At 38.2% G+C, this 26,148-nt stretch overlaps 3 protein-coding genes and 1 pseudogene across 3 annotated transcripts; 2 read left to right on the top strand and 2 right to left on the bottom strand.

Moving 5' to 3' along the window:
* Positions 1 to 2,410: 2,410 nt before the first annotated feature.
* On the top strand, positions 2,411 to 4,291 carry LOC140851046 (uncharacterized; annotated as a pseudogene).
* LOC140851219 (pentatricopeptide repeat-containing protein At4g30700-like) lies at positions 4,245 to 5,373 on the bottom strand. The gene is made up of 2 exons (XM_073242781.1): positions 4,701 to 5,373; positions 4,245 to 4,492 (listed from the first exon to the last, which is right to left on the bottom strand). Exons 1-2 carry the CDS (start codon positions 5,371 to 5,373, stop codon positions 4,245 to 4,247), a joined length of 921 nt encoding a protein of 306 aa, XP_073098882.1.
* Positions 5,374 to 5,377: 4 nt separating this feature from the next.
* Positions 5,378 to 6,565, bottom strand: LOC105047275 (pentatricopeptide repeat-containing protein At2g33680-like). The gene has a single exon (XM_010926133.4). It carries the CDS (start codon positions 6,563 to 6,565, stop codon positions 5,378 to 5,380), a length of 1,188 nt encoding a protein of 395 aa, XP_010924435.2.
* Positions 6,566 to 17,841: 11,276 nt separating this feature from the next.
* On the top strand, positions 17,842 to 24,757 carry LOC105061446 (IAA-amino acid hydrolase ILR1-like 3). The gene is made up of 5 exons (XM_010945493.3): positions 17,842 to 18,231; positions 19,331 to 19,456; positions 21,430 to 21,744; positions 23,804 to 23,932; positions 24,171 to 24,757. The coding sequence occupies exons 1-5, from the start codon at positions 17,857 to 17,859 to the stop codon at positions 24,543 to 24,545; spliced, it is 1,320 nt and encodes a 439-aa protein (XP_010943795.2). The 5' UTR covers positions 17,842 to 17,856; the 3' UTR covers positions 24,546 to 24,757.
* The last annotated feature ends 1,391 nt before the right edge of the window (positions 24,758 to 26,148 follow it).

Below are 26,148 nucleotides of genomic sequence, written 5' to 3'. Positions count from 1 at the left end.
AGCTTCGAGCTCAGATGGCGTAGCTCAGCTTTGATGGCTTCTGAAGAAGCAGGAGGCGGTAGATAGAGGGACAGGAGATCGCAACGAGGGCGGTCTAAGTCCAGGAGAGACTTGAGCAAAATCAGGTGTTACGTGTGAGGAGTTGGAGCATCTAGCCAGAAATTGCCCTCAATTAAAAAATCGAATGATGGCTGCTGTAGCGATGGCCGGTAGCGCTTCAGATGGAGATATTCTGGAGATATCTGATGAGGTATCTACTTCTTTCCAGCAGTAGATATTAGATTATGCATGCCCCTATCATGTATATTGCAGAGAGGAGTAGTTTGACTCCCTGGAGAACAGTGAGGGCACTGTATATCTGTCGGATGGATCGAGCTGTGCAATCAGAGGCATTGGGATGGTCAATTGGAGGACACATGACAGTATAGTGAGGAGATTGGGGAGGTCCGATACATATCCAATTTCAGACAGAATCTTATATCACTTAGCAGACTGGATTCGAGAGGCTACAGGACGGTAGCTGGTGGAGGAATTCTGAGGGTGCTATGCGGCGATAGGATTGTGCTGGAGGGGAAGAAGAGGAGCAGAGAATATTATTACCTGACAGGAAGTCCAGTGCGAGGTGGAGCTTCGGGAGCCAGACGGAGCTGGAGTGAGGTGAAGCTCCAAGTGGAGGCGGATCGGGCATGAGACAGGAGACTCAAGAGGACGAGAGGCGATATCGCAAGGTGAGATTCCTATTGCCGCAGGACGATGCCCGAGCAGATTTCAGATCAGGAGGAGCACAGTATACGATGAAGATGGGATCGAGCAGCTTGACTCGATCCCATATTTGTCCATCCATAATCAGCAGGTAATTATCCCAGGGCATGGGGCGAGGAGATCCAGAAGCTCTTGAAGTTTGGAGGAGGCCGAATATCGAGTCGAGATAGAGATGGTTAGAATTTGATGCCTCGAGATTTAGCCCACAGCGAGATCATGAGGAAAAACGGAGTCCAACAAGACCAAGATTATCCCAAACTGAGCTCGGATGGAGGAGATACGAGCTTTTGAAGTCGGCACGAGATCCGAAGCAGTGGAGGACCACCGGCGGCTGTGGAGCGGCGGCGGCGTGGCCGCAGGCGGTGGCACATGGTCCAGGCGGGGCCAACGTGCAGGACGCACGACCCAGGCATGCGGCCCAGGCGGCGTGTGGCACAGACTCGCACGCACGGGCCGGCCCAGGCCCAGGCACCTTGCCTGGGCCCCAGTACCTCGGTCCACGTGGATCGGGCAGTCCATAGCGGACCGGATGGTATTTCCACATATTCTCGCCGGTACACGGTACTATTCCATAGATCGGGAGTGGCAATCGGACGGCCGTGGATGGCTCCCGATCTTGATCCGATGGTCCAGGGGGGTTATTTGGCTTTGTTTAGGACTCCTATCCCTCTCTAATCTGGTTTAAGCCCTTTAAATAGGGCTGATCGGTGAAACAGTGGCGGCGGCGGCTTGGTTTTATCTCACGGAAAATCCGTGAGGACTGTGTTCGCACGGAAACCAACCCGAGAGAAGAAGAGACAGGCGCGAGGGGTCGCTGAGAGAGAAGGAGCAGAGGGCTCCTTGACAGCGGATGCCCCGGTCGCAACAGGGGTTCAAGGGGGTCTTCCCAAGAGAGAGAGCTTTTGTGAGGAGAACTTCATGTTAGAGAGAATTGGGTGTACAAGGGTTGACGGTGAAGTCTCCCTTATAATTTTTTTTTTTATAGTGAAGTTTGCCATGCTCTGTGGAGGTAAGCTCTTTTGTGGCTGATCCACGTTTTTGATTATTTTATTTGTTTCTTCTTTCTTCCTACTGCATCGGTGGTACTGAAAAAAATCTTGAGAGGTGGTGTCTTGACCAGACATCCACCTAATATATCATATAGTCATATAGTATATATCGTTATGTACTAAAAATGAAGAAGAAAGAAAATATCTTAATCACTGAACTACGTCCTATATGATATTTTATAGTGCCTATTCCATATAATTTTTGTTCATCTCATGTTTACCTTATCTCCCAAAATAGGATTGGATTTAATGCACAGGAGATCATTCGATGCCAGCATAAATTATTGGATTTGCATTAAGACCCATGTAAAGCACGAGTTTTGACGTGATGCATGCATCGTATGGGACCACACAGATCCTGACGAGGAAATAAGTCCGTGAAGCATTGGACCACTTGGATGTAGAACAACCGTCGCTTCACCTGCTGGGAGCCACGAATAATTATTCCAGAAGCTTCAAACTGAACTGTAACAAATACAAACATGTGGTGCTCCATTTTTCTGTTTCTGGTGGTTGATACCCGAACATAAAATAATTGCATGGAATTGCTCTCAAAAAATAAACCGCATGAAATTGTCCAAACTTTCTCGGAGAAATCCATGGCCTGGAATATTGCCCCTCTCTCTTCTCTCCACAGCTCTCCTAGGATCCAGGGTTCAGAGAGGTTCCCAATAAAGAAGCACACTGTCTTGGTGAAACCCACGAGCTCAGAGGAAGAGTTTATCTCCCCTGTAAAGTAGCACAATCTGAAGGTGTTACAGAAAGAACAGGGTCTATCAGGTACAGTCCCTTCACTTTGGTTTCTTTGTGAACAAAGGAATCACGTAGATATCTAGTCTAACACGTAGAAATCACAAAGCAAAGTTTTTATAAGAAAAATGCTTGCGTGGGCCTCAGAAGTTTGAACCATAAGGCAATTGCATCTCGATCGCGTGGAAGCAAGTATCTACTTTACAGCAGAACAAACTGAGCTTTTAGTTCAAAGAACCAGCTGAGATGGGTCAGTGGCCTTCAAGCGAGATTTAGCAAGCTCCAAAAGAAGATAAAAGGTCTTCTAGGCCTTAGGAAACTTCCTCAGGCTAGATTCATGAATTAGCCACTACCAAACCTCTAGCAACTGTATAGTTTTGCTTTCTTCTTTTGCAGTTTATGGAAATCACTTGTTACATCCTATGTTGATTTAAAAAGAAAAAAAAAAAAAAAAAGAAAATTGAATATTGTACCACTTTTTTTTCATCCACAATTTCCCTTGGGACTCGCCTCACCAATTCTAGTCCCTCCCCTTGCAGAGGCTTCCTTTCTTCTCTTCTCTTCTCTCCTCTTCTCTTCTCTTCTCTTCTCTGCATGTCCAAATCATCGCATCGGTTCTTTATCACTTAATTATCATGAAATCATTAGCTTTTTTATCCTGTTCTCATTTCATTTCAACGTGTGGGCCTTTCTTTGTTTTTTCAAAAATATTTAATCAAGTACAGCACTGATGACAGAAAAGAAAAGGGAAGCTAATTTGATCATTTCGCTTGCTGGCATTGTACACATGAAAAATTAATTAAATAATAGAATCATTACTCACTTTCAAATGTTATGATAATGCTATGATAATGCCAGTAACGCTCATGGATCAATAGACTTTCAACTTCTATGCTTAGAATCCATCATCGACTTTAATGCATCATTGCAACGATCATGACTTCGAAACTCAGAAGTCAATGCAACTGGTCGACAGGGTTGTAATGTTTGAGAGCTGGAATTGAAGATTGGCCAGCTATACCATTTATTGGCTTTTGAGTTTATCTAGCAATGCAACTGCAGATCATGTCTTTCCAACTGGGAAAAGTAGTCTGCTGCATTCTCTTTCATAATTTTGTAGCTTTATCTCGTCAATAAATTAATTACTCATGTCTGTACGCTTGATTCTAACAGGATCTTCTGCACGCACTCAGTTGGATCTCCTGGAACAACTGACTTCTTCCACCTTCCCTGGCAGCGGTATGTACATGTTATCTAGAGATTGTTTGGAAGGTCCTTTCTCGACATCATATACATTCACAAAAGCAACACTTTGTTCCAATTTAATTGAGGTGGACTTCCCCAACAGGCTATGAGGGTGCTGGTGACACTCGCAAGCCTACAATTGGTGAACAACTTTCTGAACTGGTAGGAGACAGAGGAGGTGATTTCAGCCTTCCATTAGGTAAAAAGCTGCAAGCAAGTTGGAATTCCTTAACCATTTCACGGAGAAGAAACATCAAGCGACAGGCCTATCTGAATGAAGTTGCTGGCAGGAATGATTCCATTTTCTTTGCAACAATTGGAGCATTCGTGATTCTCCCGCCGGTAGTCATATTGTCTATTGCCATATTGACTGGTTATGTCCAGCTTTTTCCATGAATTAAAAGTTCATGTTTATACCATCATTTTCTGTTGATCATACTATACCAAAACCAAGAGGTCAGAATCTATTACATAACTTTCTTCAATCATGCTGCCATACAGGCTATAGAGTGTTGCATAAATGGAATACTTTTGCTGGTGGCAGGAGTCACCAGATAAAAACATGTGCTTCCGGTCCCTTATCTCAATCCAGCTGCATCCAGGTTCCTTTAGAAGCCTTTTTTCCTTCATTACTGCTCTCAATTTTGCCACATCTTCCCACAATCTGGCTGCTGCAAAAGTCTCAGCTAGTGCAATATAAGCAGAAGAATTATCTGGTTCTAAATGAAATATTTGATCTGCTGCTCTTCTACCAATCAATCACAGTATCTCCATAGAGTTTGCAAGCGCCAAGCAATGCTCCCCAAACAGCCGCATCCGGTTGTATGGGCATGTTTATGATAATAGATTCAGCATCATTAAGATGGCCAGCTCGGCCAAGAAGATCTACCATACAAGCATAGTGTTCCTTGGTAGGACTGATACCATGTTTTTTCTCCATAGCATAAAAGAATCTCTGACCTTTCACAACCTCTCCCAGATAACTGCAAGCTGTGAGTAAGCTTATAAACGTGACATGATTTGGCTGAACTCCTGATTTTTGCATCTTCTCATAGAAATCTAGGACTGCACTTCCTTGTCCATTCTGCGAATATCCCATTAACAAGGCATTCCAAGATATCATGTCAGGGCTGGTCATGCTGTGAAAGATCATTTCTGCTTCATTAAGAGCTCCACATTTCCCATATACAGTAATTAATGCGTTCCCCACTCCTAAATCTGATATGAGTCCTCTTTTGACAGTTCTGCAATGGATTGCTCTGGCCTGTTCTAGAGCGCCAATGGCAGCACAGGCACTTAGAGCACAATTGTAAGAGAACTGGTCAGGTTTCAACTCTGATTGCTCCATCTCATAAAAGAATGATAGTGCGTCTAGGTTGGTCATCCCAGTTACAGTGTTGGTTTCAATGTTTTTGCTATTTTGAAGGTAGCCAAACATCATGGTGTTCCAAGATATCAGGTTCTTCTGCGGCATCTGATCAAAAATATGTCGAGCTTCACCTACATCATTGTTAGAAGTATAAGCAGCCACAATTGCTGTCCATGAGATCACATCATACTGAGGCATCGTCTCAAAGATTAAACGGGCATCTCCAACATTCCCTTGCTCGCCATACATAGTGATCAAAGAATTTCCTATTGAAGTATTTGAGTGTAAGCCCCACTTTCATCACATATCCATGAAATGTTTTGCCACTTCTTGTATATTTCAAGCTTGAGCACCCACTTAGAAGGCTAGTGAGGGTGAAGCAGTTTGGTCTCATGTCATCCTGGATCATACCAATAAAAAGACCAAATGCTCTATCTTGCATCCCATTCTGCACATAGCCAGCAATCATAACATTCCAAGATATCACATTTCGCTCTGGCATTTCATTAAAAATTCTCTCAGCCTCCACAATTTTCCCATTCTGAGCATATCCTGCCACTAATATGGACCACGAAACTATGTTATGCTCTGAAATCTCATTAAAAACTCTCTGAACATTTAAAAGCTCGCCACATTTGATGTACATATCCATCAATGTACATCTGATATCAACATTCTTTATCCATGCCAATTTCTCTAGGCAACAGTGAACACCCTTGCCAGTCTCCAGTAATTGCTGGCATGCACATGTCTTCAAAACTGCAAGAAATGTCGACTTATTAGGAACCTCTCCTTGTTCCCTCATTTTATAGAACAAGTCCAGGGCCACCTCATCATATCCTTCACTCTGATATGCGCTGATCATTGAGTTCCAAGAAACAGTGTTCCTGCATGGCATCTTATCGAACAAATCCATGGCCTTCTCCAAACTACCACACATTGCATATCCCGAAACCATGACCGTCCACGTATAAACATCTCTCTCCGGCATGCAGTTAAAAACCTTCTCAGCATCATCCACACTTTTGCACTTGAAATAAAGATTAATCAGGGAATTATTCACCGCAATGTCTACGGCCAGATTCTTTTTCACTATGAAAGTATGTATCTGTTTTCCTTCATCCGACGCATTGAGGTTGGCAGAGACGGAAAGCATGCGTGAGAGCGTGAACTGATCTGGATCGAAACCGGATGTCTGGAACTTCCTGAAAAGTTGCAGACCTTCTGAGTCATAGCCGTTAAGGACGTACCCAGCAATCATGGCATTCAAACAATCTGGGCTCCGTTGGCTTTTGATGCCATCAAACACTTCCCGTGCTTTGGCAACTTGACCTGCTCTACAGAGTGCGGTAATCACGGCTCTTGCGGTGGTTGGGTTTGGGTGGGGCATTTCATCGAGAAGGTCTACGGCATTTTCCGGAGCAAAGTCTGAACGCTGGAGTGAGAACGGAGGGAGGTCATGACGAGGTTGGAGTGGAGGGCGCTGACGCCTCTATGCAGCAGAGCTTGAACTGATGAGATAGAGGTTACTCCCATGTTATGCCCAAGATTGTGGTCGCAAAAAGAATGCTAGCTTTGGAGTGGGAACTCAGTTGACTCCATACATGTCGAGCGGCCGTATCAACGGGTCCCACAGATTTGTTTGCTTTGAGATTTGGAATCATTTGATCTAGCTCAGCACATGACTCTTTACTGGCATGTGCCTTTATAGCACATGGCTCTTTACCGAGCTATATTATTCACTGGATATTACGATCCGGAGCAGAATGAGGATAATTTATTGACAAAAATATTATATCATATCTCATTTATGTTGGATCAGTTCTGTGATAACCTGGCCCATAAAGAAACAGGGAGGAAGACTCCCGATCGGAGTCTTCCTCTTCCCGATTTCCGATCAAGAATCGGAGTCTAGCCATTAAAGACCCTAGACGAGCTCTATAAGAATCCCCCTCCTCTCCTCTAAGTGTAGATCCATCAGTCACCGACGATTGTCGGAGTTTTTCTCCGATTTTCCGATTGAAGCCGTGGCCCTCGACCTGTGCTCGCCGCGATTTCACACCGGTGGGGGTCACCGGAGGCTTGGTAAGCCTCCTTCTCTCCTCTCTTCTCTCCTCTTCCCTGCTGTGGCAGATGCGTGACGGTTCGCCGGATTTTGTTGGAAAAACCCTGTTCTCACCGTTCTTTCTCTATTTTCGGCACCGACGCCACACGACGCGGTTGGCCTCCGATCGGGGAGCGCCCTTCCCGGCCACGCGGGCAAGTGCGCTGACGCCGTTAAGGAGGGACCTTAGGTCCCTGTTCGGCAAAGAAGCACGGGGGAAAAAGAAAAGAAAAAGAAGAAAAAGAAAAAGAAAAAAAAAAGAAAAAAAAAAAAAAAAAAAAAAGAAAAGAAAAGAAAAATAAATATATAATTAATAATATAATAATAATAATAATAATAAAAGAAAAGAAAAAAAAAAAAAGAAAAAATATATAATTATAATTAATAATAATAATAATAATAATAAATATACAATAAAGGTTCTCTCATCCTCTCTAAATCTTCTCTCTCTAAATTGATTTCATTCTCTCTACTTTCTCTCTAAAAAAATATTCTCTCCAAGAAGTCCTATGAATCCCTATTAGCTATTTCTTTCCACTCTAGGATCTATGCCTTAATGGGTTTAGACCGAAGAGAGATTTATTGGTGAATCTATCAATCGGTCATTTCTTTTATTATGTAATTTTATTAAATATATAAATAAATTTATTGATAATTTATATTTTAAATAGGACTGTCGATTCTTTAAGGAAGATTAAAGTCAGGATGATCGAGTAAGTGGATTTTATGCTCCTTATTTATTTTTTAAATGATCATGCTTTTATGTAAAAATTGTCATTGATAAAATCATAATTTTTCATAAAAAGATCGCATATGTGATATGAAAAGCATATTTTATTATGTGCATTGATTTCATGAATATGTCTTATAAAATAGCATGATTATGAAGCATGAATTTCATTTTTTTCATTATGTATATGTATGTTTTAAGAAAAAGATAAAATGATTTCAAAGGCTCTCAGAAGCTATGAATGAATCCTTCGGAAGGTCGACATCCGGAGCTAGCATCCACACAACATGCCCTGCCAGCGGGTATAAAGTTGGCACATGAATTAAGAACTCTGTCGATTAAGAAACATGCCTTGTCACGGGTTAATAGTGACCTTAGCACGAATGTCTGTGAGCAATTTTTGAAACATGACATGAATACATGATGAAATGATTTACGATTCATAATTTGAAATATACATATTTATGCATGCATGATAGCTTATAACTGTTTTATTATATGCTCTATGAAATATTTATTTTTTACATAATTGTTATTTGCTAAATGATGATTATCATAGAACTTATGCTTGATCCGTAAGGAAGCGAAGTCTACTTACTACTGTGTAGCTCATATTCTTTTTTTTTTTTTCATTACAGAGAATAAGGCTAGGACGAAGGAAAGGAATCCAGCTGGGATCAGCAAAGCAAGCTTAGAAATTTTGCTCTAGGAATTTAGTTTATGTTTATGGATTGTATCATTATGAATTTTAAGACTTGGATATTTCTCTTTGGATTTAGATGCTCTGAACCAGTTTTGGTTAATTAAATATTGAATGAACTTTATATTACATTTTTTGTGATACACCTGTTATTATATTTAAGAAGATGAATTTTGGCTTGTGTTATCGTGGGTCCATCCTTGGTAGCATGACCGTGTTATGTCCGGATTTGGGGGTGACATTTTATGTATCAAAGCAATAGGTTTAATCAAGGGTAGAACTTAAAACCTAACAGGGGTAGTTAGGTTAGCATAGTTAGACTCTGACTTAAATTATTAACTGTACTACAACTCTGTTATAAAATAACGTAATAATGTTGGCATTTGAATAGGAAGCGATGAGCGATAGAGAGGGCGAGATCTTGGCAAATATGGCTGCTAGGACAAGAGGAGCAAGAGGAGCAAGATTGACGTCGTGGGGAGCCGACAATCAACCAGTTGAGCGGGCTCCTGATGCACCGGCCACACAGGCGAACATTGCTGGCGTATGTCAAGTAGTGGCTCAACTTATCCAGCAGTAGGCACAGACTGCTCTCGACCGATATTATCTATGGAATCATACTACGAGAGATTCAGAAGGCTCAACCTACCTCTATTTGAGGGTGGATCTGATCCTATGGCTGCAGAGACATGGATTCGAGAGATGGAAAAGATGTTTGATGCCCTGCAATACCTTGGGAATGTGAAGGTCCGATTAGCTGTTCCTATGTTAAAAGGGAATGTCGAGTTTTGGTGGACTGCAATAAAAGCTGCCTATGGGAACAATGATGATCAGCTCACTTGGGAAGAATTCAAAGAGATATTTTATGATCAGTACTTTCCGGGGACAATGAGATTGGTAAAAGAAAATGAGTTTCTAGCCTTAAAGCAAAAGGATGATATGACAGTATTAGAATATGCTAACAAATTTAATGAGCTAGACCGCTTCTGCCCCCAGCTTATGGAATTCGAAAGGAGTAAAGCTAACAGATTCGAACAAGGTCTAAGATATGGAATTCGATCCCGTCTGTCTTCTCATATTTTCAATAACTACAAGGATGTACTGGAGCGAGCTTTGAAAATGGAATCTGAATTGAAAAGAGCAAAACTAGAAAGAGGAGATAAGAAGAGATCGAGATCAGCAGGAAATCTAAAGGATCCGCAGAAAAATTTCAAAAATAATAACTCTGATAAGAAGAAAGAATCTTCATCCTGCTCCTACTGTGGAAAAAATCACAATGGACCTTGTCTCAAGAGGATTGGAGCATGCTTCTTATGTGGTGAGAAAGGACATATGGCTCGTGATTGCCCAAATAAGAAAAGAGATGACTGTAGACCTAACCAACCAGTTGATCAAAAATAAAAAGGAAATGCACGAGTGTTTACTTTAAACCAGCAAGAGGCAAATGCAAATGATCAAGTGGTGACAGGTATTATCCCAGTCAATTCTATTTATGCTCGTATGTTATTCGATTCTGGCTCTTCACACTCTTTTATATCTCTCAAGTTTGCTACTTCTTTGAATTGTGTGTCTGAAAAACTAAATGAACCATTATATGTTAGCACATCTTTTAAAAATATTATTGTTGCTAACATTATTTTCAAGAATTGCATAATCCAAATAGAAAAAAAGAATTAGCAGCAGATTTGATTCAGCTAAATATGTATGATTTTGACGTTATTCTTGGGATGAACTGATTATCTTCATACCATGCACATATTGATTGTTTTGGGAAAAGAGTGGTATTTCAAATTCCGGATGAACCGCAATTCTTCTTTCAAGGCGAAGTTCATAATACGAAACTCAAACAATCTTTGGGTATTATCTCAATCATGAACGCAAGAAAAGCTTTAAGGAAAGGATGCAAAGCATTTTTGGCCCATGTAATAGACGTCGAGAAGGAAAAGATAAAGTTGGATGATATCCCAATTGTCAAAGAATTTTCTGATATTTTTCCAGATAAACTATCCGGATTGCCCCCAGAGCGTGAGGTTGAATTTAAATTGATATCACCCTAGGAACAGGACCTATTTCGAAACCTCTTTATCGGATGGCTCCCGTAGAATTATGAGAATTAAAGGATCAACTACAAGAACTTTTGAATAAAAAGTTTGTCCGACCAAGTACATCACCTTGGGGAGCTCCTGTGTTATTTGTAAAAAAGAAAGATGGGAGCATGCGTTTATGCATTGACTATCAGGAGTTGAACAAGGTAACCATAAAGAATAAATATCCTCTTCCTCGAATAGATGACTTATTTGATCAACTTCAGGGTGCTCAAGTTTTCTTCAAAATTGACTTACGATCAGGCTATCATCAACTAAGAATTAGAGATGAAGATGTACCTAAGACTGCATTTAGAACTAGGTATGGCCATTATGAATTTTTAGTAATGCCTTTTGGACTAACCAATGCACCGGCTGCTTTTATGGATATGATGAACAGGATTTTCAAGCCGTATCTGGATCAATTTGTTGTTATTTTATTGATGATATCCTAGTGTATTCTAAAAATATAGAGGAACATAAGAGATATTTGAGGATCGTGTTTCAGACCTTGAGAAAAGAGAAGCTCTTCGTCAAGCTTAGCAAGTGTGAATTCTGGTTGGATAGTGTTGTCTTCCTCGGTCATATAATATCTAAGGAAGGAATCTCAGTCGATCCAAAGAAGATAGAAGCCGTGGTAAATTAGCCTCGTCCGACTAATGTGACGGAAGTTAGAAGCTTCTTAGGCTTGGCTGGTTATTATAGAAGATTTGTCAAAGGATTTTCTCAAATTGCAATTCTTCTAACTCGCTTAACTCAGAAATGAATAAAATTTGAATGGAGCAGTGAATGTGAGCAGAGTTTTCAAGATCTGAAGCAACGATTGATATCTACCCCAGTTCTTACTCTACCATCTAATAATGGAGGATTTGTCATTTATAGTGATGCTTCCAAGAAAGGATTAGGTTGTGTGTTGATGCAGAACGATAAGGTCATAGCTTATGCTTCTCGACAACTAAAAGCCTATGAGCAGAATTATCCGACCCATGATTTGGAGTTAGCAGCTATTATTTTTGCTTTAAAGATTTGGTGACACTATTTATATGGAGAATCATGTAAAATTTTTACTGATCATAAAAGCTTGAAATACTTATTTACTCAAAAAGAACTGAATATGAGGCAAAGAAGGTGGCTTGAACTATTAAAAGATTATGATCTAAATATTAAATATCACCCTGAAAAAGCTAATGTGGTGGCTGATGCACTTAGTAGGAAGTCTTCAGTGAATGTGATGACTCTGCTATCTTTTCAGCAATAAATTCTGAGGGATCTTGAAGATTTACAAATTGAAGTGACTTGTACTGATGTTAAGAATGTGTTAACAAATTTAATGGTACAACCAGCATTGATCGAACAGATAAAGACGGCCCAACAAAGTGATATTCATTTATGTCAGTTTAAGAAGGACATGGAGAAAGGGCTACGAACTGAGTTTAGGCTACATACAGATGGAACTCTTTATTTTGGGAACAGATTATGTATACCAAGAGATCCTGAACTAAAAAAAAAAAAATTGGAAGAAGCCCATAAATCTCGTTTCTCCTTTCATCCCGGTAGTACAAAGATGTATAGAGATTTAAAACAACTCTTCTGGTGGAATGGAATGAAGCAGGAGATAGCTCAGTTTGTATCTCAATGCTTGGTATACCAACAAGTGAAAGCCGAACATCAAAGACTTGCTGGTTTGCTAAGACCATTAGAGATACCAGAATGAAAATGGGAGCATATCACGATGGATTTCGTTACTGGACTTTCAAAGACAACAAGAAAAAATGATGCAGTGTGGGTGATTGTTGATCGGCTTACTAAATCAGCTCACTTTCTACCTTTTCTAGTCGACACTCCACTTGATAAGTTAGCTCAGATGTATATTGATAGAATTGTACGTCTGCACGGTGTTCCAATAAGTATTGTATCTGATTAAGATCCACGATTTGTATCTAGATTTTGAAAAAGTTTTCAAGATGCTTTGGGAACAGAATTGAGGCTTAGTACTGCATTCCATCCTCAGACCGATGGCCAATCTGAAAGGATAATTCAAACTCTTGAGGATATGTTAAGAGCTTGTGCTTTTGACTTCGGAGGACATTAGGATAATCATGTGACATTGATTGAATTTGCATATAACAACAGTTTTCATTCTAGTATCGGGATGGCACCCTATGAAGCCCTATATGGAAGAAAGTGTAGATCCCCTCTGTATTAGGATGAAGTAGGTGAAAAGAAATTAATAGGTCCCGAGTTAGTTCAAGATGCCAGAGACAAAATTTATCTAATCAAGAGAAGACTCAAGGCAGCACAGGATAGACAGAAGAGTTGGGCAAATAGAAAAAGAAGAGAATTAGAATTTCAGGTCGGTGATCATGTTTTTTTAAAAATATCACCTACTAAGGGTGTCATGAGGTTCGGGAGATATGGCAAGCTGAGTCCGCGATATATTGGATCTTTTGAAATTTTAAATCGAGTAGGAGATGTTGCTTACGAACTAGCCTTACCATCAGATTTATCCAAAGTGCACAATATCTTTCATGTTTCACTACTGAGAAAGTTTGTACCTGATCCAAACAGTGTGATAAAGTATGAGCCATTGCAAGTTCATGAAGATCTAACTTATGAAGAATTTTTTCTTCGAATTATTGATCGAAAAGAGCAAGTTCTAAGACGGCGTATCATTCCATACGTAAAGATTCATTAGAGTAATCATGAAGAGAGAGAGGCCACTTGAGAGCTTGAAGACGATATGAAGATGAGATATCCACACTTATTTGAAAATGAAGGTATGTTAAATTTTGAGGATGAAATTTTTTTTTAAGGAAGGTAGAATGTGATATCCCGGCCCACTAGCCCAGTAAAAAAAAAAACAGAACAGGGAGGAAGACTCCCGATCGGAGTCTTCCTCTTCCCCGATTTCGATCAAGAATCGGAGTCCTAGGGCCATTAAAAGACCCTAGGACGAGCTCTATAAGAACCCCCTCCTCTCCTCTAAAAGTAGATCCATCAGCCACCGACGATCGCCGGAGTTTTTCTCCGATTTTCTCGATTGAAGCCGCGACTCTTCGACCTATGCTCGCCACGATTTCACGCCGGTGGGGGTCATCGGAGGTTGTGGTAAGGCCTCCTTCCTCTTCCTCTCTTCTTCCCCTTCTTCCCCGTGCCTGTGGGCACGATGGCCGGCGATGGGTGTCATCGGATTTTGTTGGAAAAAGAAAACTCCTGTTCTTACCGATTCTTTTCTCTGATTTTCCGGCACCGACGACCACCACCGACCGCCGGCTGTGGCCCTCCAAACTCGGGGGAAGACCGCCCTTGCCGCCGGCCACCGCCGGGCAAGGCGTGGCCGTGAACGGCTGATATAAGGAACGGGGACCTCTAGGTCCCCTGTTCCGACCAAAGAAGGCCACGGGGAAAAAGAAAAAAAAAAGAAAAGAAAAGGAAAAAGAGAGAAAAGAAAAAGAAAAAGAAAAAGGAAAAGGAAAAAAAAAAGAAAAAAAAAGAAGAAAAAGAAAAGAAAAGAAAAATATATAATCATATAATAATAATAATAATAATAATAATAATAATAATAAAAAGAAAGAAAAGAAAAGAAGAAAAAGAAAAGAAAAGAAGAAAAAGAAAAAAAAAGAAAAAATATATATATTTATATAATAATAAAAATAAAAATAAAAATACACATAAAAGGAAGTTTCTCTCATCCCTCTCTAAAGCCTTTCTCTCTCTAGAATTGGATTCGTTCTCTCTCTACTTTCTCTCTCTAAAAAAAATTCTCTCTCCAAGAAGTCCTATGAATCTCCTATTAGGCTATCTTCTCCACTCCTAGGGACCTATGACCTTAAATTGGTTTAGAGCCGAAGGGAGAGATTTATTGGACTGATCATCAAATCGGTCATTTCTTTATATTATGTAATTTTATTAAATATATGAAATAAAATTTATTGATGATTTAATATTTTAAATTGGACTGTCCGATTCTTTTAAGGAAGATTAAAAGGTCCAGGACGATCGAGGTAAGTGAATTTTATGCTTCTTATTTATTTTTTTTAAATGATCATGTTTTTATGTAAAGAATTGTCATTGATAAAATCATAATTTTTCATAAAACAAGGATCGGCATATGTGATATGAAAAAGCATGTTTTATTATGTGCATTGATTTTATGAATATGTCTTAGAAAAATAGCATGATTATGAAGCATGAATTTCATTGTTTTTTCATTTATGTATATGTATGTTTTAAGAAAAAGATAAAATGATTTCAAAGGCTCTCAGATAGCTATGAATGAATCCCTTCGGGAAGGTCGACATCCGAAGCTAGCATCCACACGAAACATGGCCCTACCAGTGGGTATAAAGTTGGCATATGAATTAAGAACTCTGTCGATTAAGAAACATGGCCCTATCACGGGTATAATAGTGACCTTAGCACGAATGTCTGTGAGTAATGTTTTGAAACATGACATGAATACATGATGAAAATGATTTACGATTCATAATTATGAAATATACATGATTTATGCATACATGATGAGCTTATAACTTATTTTATTATATGCTCTATGAAATATTTATTTTTTACAATAATTGTTATTTGCTAAATGATACATTATCATAGAAAACTTATGCTTGATCCGGTAAGGAAGCAGAAGTCTACTTACTGAGCTAGTGTAGCTCATATTTTTTTTGTTTTCTTTTTCATGTACAGAGAAATAAGGCTAGGATCGAAGGAAAGGGAATCCAGGCCTGGGGATCAGCAAAGCAAGCTTAGAAATTTTGCTCTAGGAATTTAGTTTATGTTTATGGATTGTAATCATTATGAATTTTAAGACTTGAATTATTTCTTCTTTGGATTTAGATGCTCTGAACTAGTTTTGGTTTAATTAAATATTTGAATTGAACTTTATTATTACATATGTTTGTGATACACCTGTTATTATATTTAAGAAGATGAATTTTGGCTTCGTGTTATCGTGGGTCCATCCTTGGTAGCATGGCCGTATTATGTCTCGGATTTGGGGCGTGACATCAAATGTGGCAAATGACATTGGGAGATCAACTAGGAGAGCATCTAGATAGTTGAACAAAAATCATATGGGTGAGTACCAGAGAAGAAAATATAAACCAAGCTTCCTATTTTGCCACATTTCCCCCGACGCCCATTTTAAAGAAAAAACCCAAAATTCAGAGGCCCCTCCTACTAACGGAGTCACCAGTTCCGTAAGTATTAAAAAAAAAAAACATTTGAGGCATTCTTTTTTTTTCTTATTTTTAAAATATATTATTTATTGATAATATATATCAAGCAAATTAGTCATTTAGCAAGTCAATACATATATCTAAATAAATTGATACACCACATATAATACAAGGCCAAGAGATATATCTTTAACAAATTAGTATGTATTAAGAAGTTAATGAATATGTATCGTCCGATCATTTAGTATGTACTAATGAATATGATGTTTTAAAAATTATATATTAATTTTTTTAAAAATTAATATTAGATTGCTAGATAACTAATTTATTAAATATGCATCGTCTGATTGTATTGTATATATTTAAATGATTAATTTGCTTAATGTGTATATCTGGTTATATAGTATATAATGATGAAAAGCATATATTAAAAATGAGAAAGAAAGAAGATATTATTTTTTTTTAATTATAAAAATGAGAATTTGTTAGTAGGAGTCTTTAACTTTTAGATTTTTTTTTAAGATAGACATACGGCAAAATAGAAAGTCTGCCCATATCCCTTTTTCTAGTATCTGCGTATATGATTTTTGTTCTGGATAGCTCCTACTATACTTAATGATATTTTACTTTCTAAATAAGAAAAAGGAAGAAACATCGTAGTGTCCATTAACATCTTCGCTTCCATATTCAGATCAACCATCTCTGCTTCACTTAGCCCTCAACAGTGGAACACCACTTTTTCTTTGGAAAGAAAAAAAAATCAATGGAATACCAATTTGCAAGAGATTGTTTATAGAAAATTTAACGTGGAATGCACCGCCTCGTCCGATTGACCTACGTAGTCATTAATTTCTAATGCATATTTAATACTACTGTTCTATTTTTTTATTTAAAATTTTAAATAATAAAAATATATATTTTTTAAAAAAATTATGATACTTTATGATTAAATTATGATTTTTGTATATTATGACTTTTTGTATAGAAAATTATAATTTGATCATAAAATATCATAATATGAAAGAAGAATTTTTGTCCAATTATTTTTCAATGCGCATTATATCTGTTGTTTCACTTTTTTGTTTAAAATTTTAAATGACGAAAATGCATCTTTACATTTAAAAAAATTATGGCATCTTGTAGTAAAATTTTTGAATTCTTGTACAAATGTCATAATTTTTTTATGAGATATTGAACGGATATTTTTATTATTAAAAATTTTTATAAATTTTTAATAATAAAAATATCATTCTTATTTTATAATTTTTGAAAAAAATTATGATATCTCATACAAAAAATTATAATTTGATCGTAAATCTCATAATTTAGATATAGAATGATATAATTATTTAAAAAAATATTTTTTTATTTAAAATTTTAAATAAAAAATAAAATTATAAATATTAAATATATATAATATAATTATTAAATATTGATGACTACGTGTTCCGATCAATGAGACGGTATGGGGCGATGTACATAGAATTTCTCCTGGATCCTTTACCGTCTCCCCGGAACCTTTCCGGCTGGTAGTCTTGTCTCTCGAGGGCTTGTATGGATGCAAAGCGCTCTCTCATCCGATGGCAAGGCGACGGAGAAAATAATAGCGGAGAATTTGAGAAGGCTGAGATTATTTAATCATTAAATTTTAGATCCGATCCTTTTTGTTTTTTTTTTTTGGTAAGAAGTTCTTTTTCTATTTTAAGTTCCCGAGGTGAGCTCCTTGGATGATACGAAACGCATCGGTTTCACTAAATTCAAATTTTTTCTCACGGGAACAGTTTTCCGGTAACAGTGGTTGGGCCCAAACGTGGGGTCCAAACAAACTCCATTAACAATGCGAGTCCCCATGGCTTGGCTGATTGTTTGCGTCCATGGCCGCTTCTTCTCGCCTCCCACCCGCCCTCCACCTTCTCCCATTCCTTCTGCTTTCCACCCTCCTCCCTTCATGGGCATTGCAGAATCCCCCAACCCCAACCCCGACGGGAGTCTCCACTCGGGAGCTCCTGGAAGCAGCTCGGGAGCCGGAGTTCTTCGACTGGATGAGGAGAATTCGGCGAAGAATCCACCAGCACCCGGAGCTCGCGTTCGAGGAGTTCCAGACCAGCGAGCTGATCCGGTCGGAGCTCGATGCCCTTGGGATTGACTACTCCTGGCCGGTCGCCAAGACTGGAGTTGTGGCTTCGGTTGGGGCCGGTGAGGGTCCTATCTTCGCTCTCAGAGCAGACATGGATGCCCTACCGTTGCAGGTATTTTTCTGTCGATCCATCTGTTTATTTCGGACAATGTTGGATTTTTCTTTTACATGTACGGATATGGTTGTTTTGTTGGATTCTAATTGGGTTTTACTCTCATGCGGATGAATTAGATGAAATATGATGCTATTCTTATGATAAAGTAACGGTAAACAGGTGCTATAGAACAGAAGGAATCAAATTGGTATTTCGTGAATTTTAGTGAAAAAAATTATGTAATGCTGTGTCTGGTTATGATGGCATGGAAGAGAATGTTATTTATAAAGTAAAGATGAGTTTTTGATGCCACTCCTGTGATAAAACAGCAGCTGATAAACTTCATGGGCTATGACGAAGTTGGTTTGAATATATCAGGCAGAATGTAAAAGAAAGGATGTTAACCAGCCAATTTACTCCAACAACGTATATCAAGCTTGACAAAGTAGAATGAGAATCCAGTTCTGCAATGTGTTTGGTTGATGAATTGGCACATGGTTGAAGCAGATGGATAGAATGGAGTGTGATGTATCAAAGAAATTGAAGGAGAGGACAATAGGAATCTTCACAGAGCAATAATTCCTTGTTATAGTAAACTAATTAATTCATGTTTTGAAAAAAGAACCTTACTTCAAAGCTGGAAGAGATGGCATGACAATCTACCAAAAGAATTTTGTTGATGGTCCAGTTGCAATTACCAAAATTGGATCTAGAAGTTGTCTTTTAGGCAGCCAATAATTGCTCTGCATCCTCACTGCCTTGTCAGCTATCTGTATGTTCTTCTACATTTGAATCATGCAACAGAATTCATAAGTTGTTGTGTATGCATCCCCATATTTTTCTCGATGTTTGAAATGTAAATTGTAGGCCTGTTGAAATTTTCTTTTCTTAAATTCAGACATTTTAACTAAGAAGCCCATCATGAGATCTTGTTTCATGAATATTTTTCCTTCTGAGCAACATTCCCTGCTAAAGGGACTGTCCATTGATGCTTTTCACCATATCATAGGTTTGTGTAAATTTATTGGTTTTATTTTGTTTAGTTGGTTCTTATTACCGTTCATGAAGAGTATTTTGGCAACATTGTCCTAATCGCCCTTTCTTGATCCTTTGGAAGGAGTTGGTAGACTTGGAGTACAAGAGCAAGCATAGTGGAAAAATGCATGCTTGTGGTCATGATGCTCATGTAACAATGCTCCTAGGGGCAGCTAAGTTGCTTCAACATCATAAGCATGAATTAAAGGTATGCTTATAAGCGTCACTCCTTGTAAGTAGAATTTGTAAGTTGGTTCTGTCAAAGTCAATGCAGTTCTTGGTTATTGAAAAGTTATTGCAGAAGGCTTGCTATGAGCTGCATTTATTCTTTTGTTGACATTTGATTACTGAAACTTGTAAAGTTAAATGTGATGTGGAGTTTATATAAAATGATGGAGCTAGGAATTTTTTCAAAGGGAAATAACGATAACAACTAATAGTTTTTATGTGTATATTTTCAAATCAAATATACGAAATTTAAGTAGAAATTATGGTTTTCTAAATCACCTAGATAGTGCATTATTTTCTTTTTATAAGAAAATATTGGACAAAACCCAATCTAGATAATCTTAAAAAGGAAAATGAACATGGAATTCTTTTATTAACTTGATATATATCATGTTGTCATAATCTCCTATTAAAAAAATAGATTCTCCTACATTAGCCTTGCATTAAAACCAAATATTATAAAATCCCAAGAACCTAAAAGTCCTAATTTCGGGAAGCATGTGTCAAGCAGTTAAGGAAATAGAAATCACATAGGAAGAAGAAAAATAAGGTTGGAGAGCGAACTAGAGTGGACATCTATTTATGAGCAATCAAAACCTAAAAAAGCAAAGATGCACAACATGGAGTAGAAAAAATTAAGAAAAATATCCATGATTAATACAGCCACGGGCATATCCTTCCTTTTGTCCCTTCTACCTCATTTTCTTTGTACATGCTTAATGAAACCCTTAAGATAAGATGCAGAGGATAAAATAAAGCTGTGCTTATTTTGGGAAGAAAATAGGGCAATATTTTGGTGGGATCTTTTTGAGCAAAATCATAGGAGTGACTAATCCGATCGAGAAGAGGTCGCATGACAGTAAGGTAGATGAGGCCTCCAACGAGTCTCCGAAAAAATGGGCTTTTCCTTTTCTTTTTATAGAGAGATTGGGGATGAGACTTGACCAGCTGAATTTCGAGGAGGATTTCTTTTAACCGACTCAACTCATACCTCTCAAAAGATTAAAGAAAAATAAAAGAATTGTGAAAGTAGGTCTGTCCTTACAAACTCTTGGTCGGGTTTCTCTATAGCTAGAAGAGGTTATAGCTTTTCTGAAATAGCTGTGACTGGGGAAAATAATCATGAAAAGCTAAAATTCTCCTAAAGCTAGATCTTGACTTTTACATCAATTTTGTTTTCAATCACTTTGCCTAATTCTTCCTAGATTGTGAGCTATGCTCCGTCAAAATCTTTCTTGAAAGGAAACGCTTACACTGGGCAGCTTGTCTGCGGCCCAAATATTATCATTTACCTCCAATCTCTATGTGCATTGAAACCTTTAGGGATGAACATAACATCTTAAATCTCAAATGGTTTCCAGATTTCAGAAACGGGCACCTCAATCAGACATTGTACAAAGAAGTTGTAGCCTCTGGAAGTTTTGATGTGCAATTCGGTTTTCAATTTTGCTTATTTTGCTCTTAGACCTTGTCCAGACTACCTGAAGAGGCCAGAGTGATCCACAGTAAGTATGGTGATCCTATTGGATCAATGATCCTTCAATTTTAAGCTTTTCAGGGATTACATACCAAGTACTTTGTTTTAGATAGCATCAGTTGGAAAACAGACTCCTAAAGACTTGAAATTGATAATATATTAGACCATTTATTTGGATATGAGTGATGGAAATCCCTATTGTGAGTGGGAGACACTTAATTGTTATTGAAGCAATCCATAAGACCGGCTATCTCATAGGATTTAAGAGACAACCTTCACCAAAATACTCAATTTAACATAAGGGAGTAATTTCAATGAACATACTTACTGTAGCATACTATATCCACCATTCAATTTTGGAGGGGCCGATAGCCCCTGCTTGCCTCTCAGCTGGTGAAGTTGCATATTTACCAAATTCGATTCTTATACTTTGATCAACTGGTAAGTGATTTGGATTACTTTGTATCTTCTTAAAGGGCACTGTGAAGCTTGTTTTCCAACCAGGAGAAGAGGGTCATGCCGGTGCTTATCATATATTGCAAGAGGGTGCCCTTAAGGATGTTCAAGCCATCTTTGGCATACATGTTGATGGTAGTGTTGCAACTGGTGCTATCACTTCTAGACCTGGACCTCTTCTTGCAGCCTCTGGTCGTTTTGTGGCAACCATGAAGGGAGAAGGTGGGCATGCAGCATCCCCTCACAAAACCATAGATCCAATTCTTCCTATGTCATTTGCAATCCTCAGCCTCCAACAGATTGTATCTCGGGAATCAGATCCTCTTGATAGCAGAGTAAGCTAATTCCTTGTTGAGCTTCTTTTATTCAATGTTTTATGAATGAAGAAAATATCTTTCATATAATAACTTCTCTGGGGGTTTTCCTCCCTCCATTTTCTGTGTGAAAAGAGAAAGGTCTTCCATTGTTTTTATAAATCAGCTCACTCCTTTTGTTGGTTTTTTAAGGTGACATCTTTTATACATACTCCATATGCTTTAATTTGACTTCCTTTGATCTTGTAAATAACTGTTTGCATTGATATGCTGCATTTCTTTGAAGAGTACCAAGTGACCCCATGAGGACATAGTCATGGGTTTCTATGGTGCGCTAAATTACTTGTTTATTGAACAACTGACCACCAATTTCTGTGTTGCTTATATTGCTAATTTTTAATGTTATAATAATCTTGTGTAATGCTTTCACTGCTTGGTTTTGATTTAAAAAATCAAAAAGGTGCTAGTACCACACGTGATTCACTTACACAGTGAAAGCTTTTGTTCTTTTTGAAATGATGAATGGTCCTAATCTATGAATCAGTAGGTATGCGCAGGGCTGGCCAGCCATGCTTGTATGAAATTAGGCACAATGTTATTCTTTCTCCACTTCTAGAAACACATCTCTTGCAACAGATGCATTGCACCTATCCTCTCACTCCTAGAAACCCATCAGTTACCATCCATTCTTTCATAATTGATTGAAGTCTTTTGGTGTTTACATGAGTTCTGCATGTTTTGGACCACTAAGTGAATTCAAGTGCATCATTTGATCACTTAGAGAGTGGATTCCATCCAAAATTACAAGGGCTAAGAGAGAAATTTTTGGTTTTTTGATTGACTTATTTGTTATTTTGTTGCCTTGGGCCTACTTAAGAAGGGAGTATCAGGACTTGGTTGCATTTATATTGACCTTGAGCCTTCTTTGCAAGAGTTATGTCAAGGAGGCAATGAAGGGCATAGTTGTATTCTGGGAATTAGCTACAGTGAACTACATATACCAGGGCAGGAAAAATTGTGTTTTAAAGGGAGTATTATCCTTTGAGTGCCTCAAACTAGATGAAACTTATAACCTTTAATTTTTTTTCAGTTTATTAATTAATCAAGAGCAATTGTCATTAAAAAGAAAGAAAAAAAAATCAAGTTCATACCTCTTAGAACAATTAAGTTTTTTTTTTTTTTTTTTTTTAATTTAGAATACCTGCAAAATAAGTGTACTCTAGGAATATACCAAGGCAGGACAAATATTAGTTTAAAGGAACCATCATCCATTAGGTGCCTTAAACTAGATGACACCTCAAACTTTTTTTAGTTTGTTAATTAATCAAAAGCTATTGTCATAGGAAAAAAAAATTGAGCACATACCCTTAGTATAGTTGAGTTTAATTTAATTTTTAAAATACCCTCAAATAATTGTTCTTATGATTTTTCCATTGTTGTACTTTGAAGTTTGCTGTGAAGTATTATACATGGGTGAAGAACAGAAATTTGAAAAGCTGGAAGGATAAAAGTACACATATAAGCGAATTCATAGGCACTGAGATTCAGATTCCATTTTCTACTCTCCCTTACAAGATGTCGTGACTGCAATAAAATTTGCTTGTTTAGACCAGATTCATGATGATTAAGCATTTCAAAATAGTTTTTACACAGTGAATTCAAGAAAATCAAAGGAATAGCCATTTCTGACCTTTTTTCCCTTCTTTTTGTTGATGTGATGTCAGTATGTAGGCAAATTTATATTGAATAAACAGTTATGCTTAACCTTGATTTATCTTTATTTTCATCTTTAAAATCTATAATGGAATTCATAAGAAACTTGTGTTTACCCACATAACTGGTTTAAAATTTCAGATTGTGTTGTGGGAAGCCTTTGAAATCTCAAGAAAGTGTCATCATTTTTTTGTAGAGCAGTATAGTGGTCATGGTTATCTAATTTGTTCATTGCGTACTAGTAGCATTTGGATTAGAGGAATGCTGCTCTTTTTAACAGACTATTTGTTGTTACCATGCCACCACATTAAATCCATTCAGCTTTATTGCTTATTAGAAAATATCCTCACATTTCTTTGCATTGCAGGTTTTATCAGTTGGGTTTATCGAGGCAGGAGAAGCACACAATGTTATCCCAGAGTATGTGACATTTGGTGGCACTTTTAGGAGCATGACAACAGAAGGTCATGGCTCTCTCAAACAAAGAATTAAAGAGGTATTACATGCTCTTAACCGAAGTTTTTCTCAGTCACGCAAGAAAAAGAGAGAAAAAGTTTTTGTCACCCCAATATCTGCATGCTGAACCAGCATCAGGTACTCGGTTCACTGCAAATTGTACCACATGGGGATTGCATTCTTATCAACCATCTAAACTTTATTAGTCAGTTGCAGAATGAACTCCCCAGCAGTTGAGTCCTAGAACCAAGTTGCTGATCTGCTTACTCTTCTAACAGGTTATAGAGATGCAAGCTGCAGTTCACCGTTGCACTGCCACAGTAGATTTCATGGAGGAGAAGTATATACCATATCCTGCAACTGTCAATGATGATGGGATGTACACCCATGCAAAGAGGGTTGCAGAGGACCTTGTTGGGGAAGCCAACTTTCACAAGTGCTCACTAAACATGGGTGCAGAAGACTTCAGCTTCTATTCAGAAAGGATGCCAAGTGCTTTCTTCATGCTTGGAGTCAGAAATGAAACTCTGGGGCCAGCCTATCCATTGCATTCTCCCCACTTCTTTCTTGATGAGCAGGCGCTTCCCATTGGAGCTGCTCTGCATGCTGCTGTTGCTATGGCTTACTTGGACCATCATTCCACACAGTCGTAAAGTTTAGTAGTTCCGGTGCTCATCAAGAATATAGTTTTTCAGATGTGGCAAGCTAAGCAAGCTGTTATTTCTCTGCGGAAGGACACAACCAGGCAAGATGGCTTCCCGATGTTTATTTATCAGAGGTTGGGGATTTGCTGAAACTGTAATTGCATGTATTTTATTTTGTTCTGCACCTGAGTATATTAAGAGATTTAATTGCGCTTGAATCATGTGGTTTCCAAAAGTTGAAGATTCTTCTAAAGTTGGTGACTTTGCCCTATCAGCCTGTTGAGCTTGTTTATAAAGTTGCTTCCAAATTGCTGGGAGGCTCAGAGTGACGATTGCAATTATCACATTTAATGGACATTATACTTTGTCTCAGGCAAAAAATTTGGATTGGTTTCCCACTGCTCAAAAAAGTTTGTGATGGTAAAAGCCTGGGTGGAGCATTGGGTGATTATGTTAAAGCTGGGTTCAAGAAGGCTTCTCACATGGTTCGGTGGGATCTTTTGATGCAAGTGCTTAATGCTAGAAGCTTTGACCAGGAGTATTTTTTTTTTGGGTAGAAAACAAGGAGTATTTATAGGATCCAAGCTTTGTTATGTGCTGCTAAGTCTTCCTTATGATTAATTTTTGCCTTGGCAAATTGTCATTGCAAGGGGAAACTCTAGCAGGAACCTGTTAATCTCTCTGCATGTTTAATTTTAGCAACCTTCTGCTTAAAGAAAGAAAGAACAGAATCTTATCACAGGCTGAGGACAGGTGAGAGACTGAAATTTCAACTTTTAGACAACACCTTGCTTTTGTTAAAGGCCGGTGTAAAGCAGTCTACAATTTTTGAATTCATTTTCTATGGTGAATTACTTCACCTAAGTGCATTGTCACATTTAATATTTATGCCGAACGGCATGGTTATGATTATTTGAGCTGCCCAAGTGCAAAAAATACTCCAGGAAAGAGCAGTAATGTCCTCTCAATGAATAATAGCATAATGAGAAGGGCAAAATGCCAGAGTTCTTTCCATTGGTGGAAGATTGTTCCTTTGACCTTGGTGATGACAGCCTTGCAGAGTTAATGTTGTGGTGCTTTTCCGTTGCGGTGAATTATATCTGACCAAATGACAAGGTGATTTCTTTGTGCTCATACTGTCTCTTTAAGAAAGGAATTCAACTGATTTGTTGGAATGTTATTGTTGGATGGATGTCTGACTAGGACACCACCTTTCAAAATCTTTTCAGTATCATACAATGCAGCAGGAAGAAAAAAAATAAAACAAAACAATCAAAATACGTGGATCAGCCACAAAAGGGTTTGCCTCCATGGGTATGCAAACTTCACTATGAAAAAGAAATTTTACAAAAAGAGATCTCACCCACAATCCTTGTATACCCAATTCTCTCTCACTAGAAGTTTTCCTCTCAAAAGCTCTCTCTCTCTTGAAAGATCCTCTGAATCCCTGAAGTGACCGACGTCCACTATCCAGAAGTCTCTTGCTCCTTCTCTCACAGCATACAGCCTTCTCTCTCTCCTTCACGGGCATCGATTTTCTCTGGTTTTCATGCGAACATAGCCCTCACGGATTTTCGTGAGATAAAACTAAGCCGCCTACGCTATGTTTCAC

Source organism: Elaeis guineensis, chromosome 8 (assembly GCF_000442705.2).
Source record: "Elaeis guineensis isolate ETL-2024a chromosome 8, EG11, whole genome shotgun sequence".
NCBI classification, from domain to species: Eukaryota; Viridiplantae; Streptophyta; class Magnoliopsida; order Arecales; family Arecaceae; genus Elaeis; species Elaeis guineensis.
Note: the sequence above shows the minus strand (reverse complement) of the source record. Positions and strands in the feature narration are given on the sequence as shown.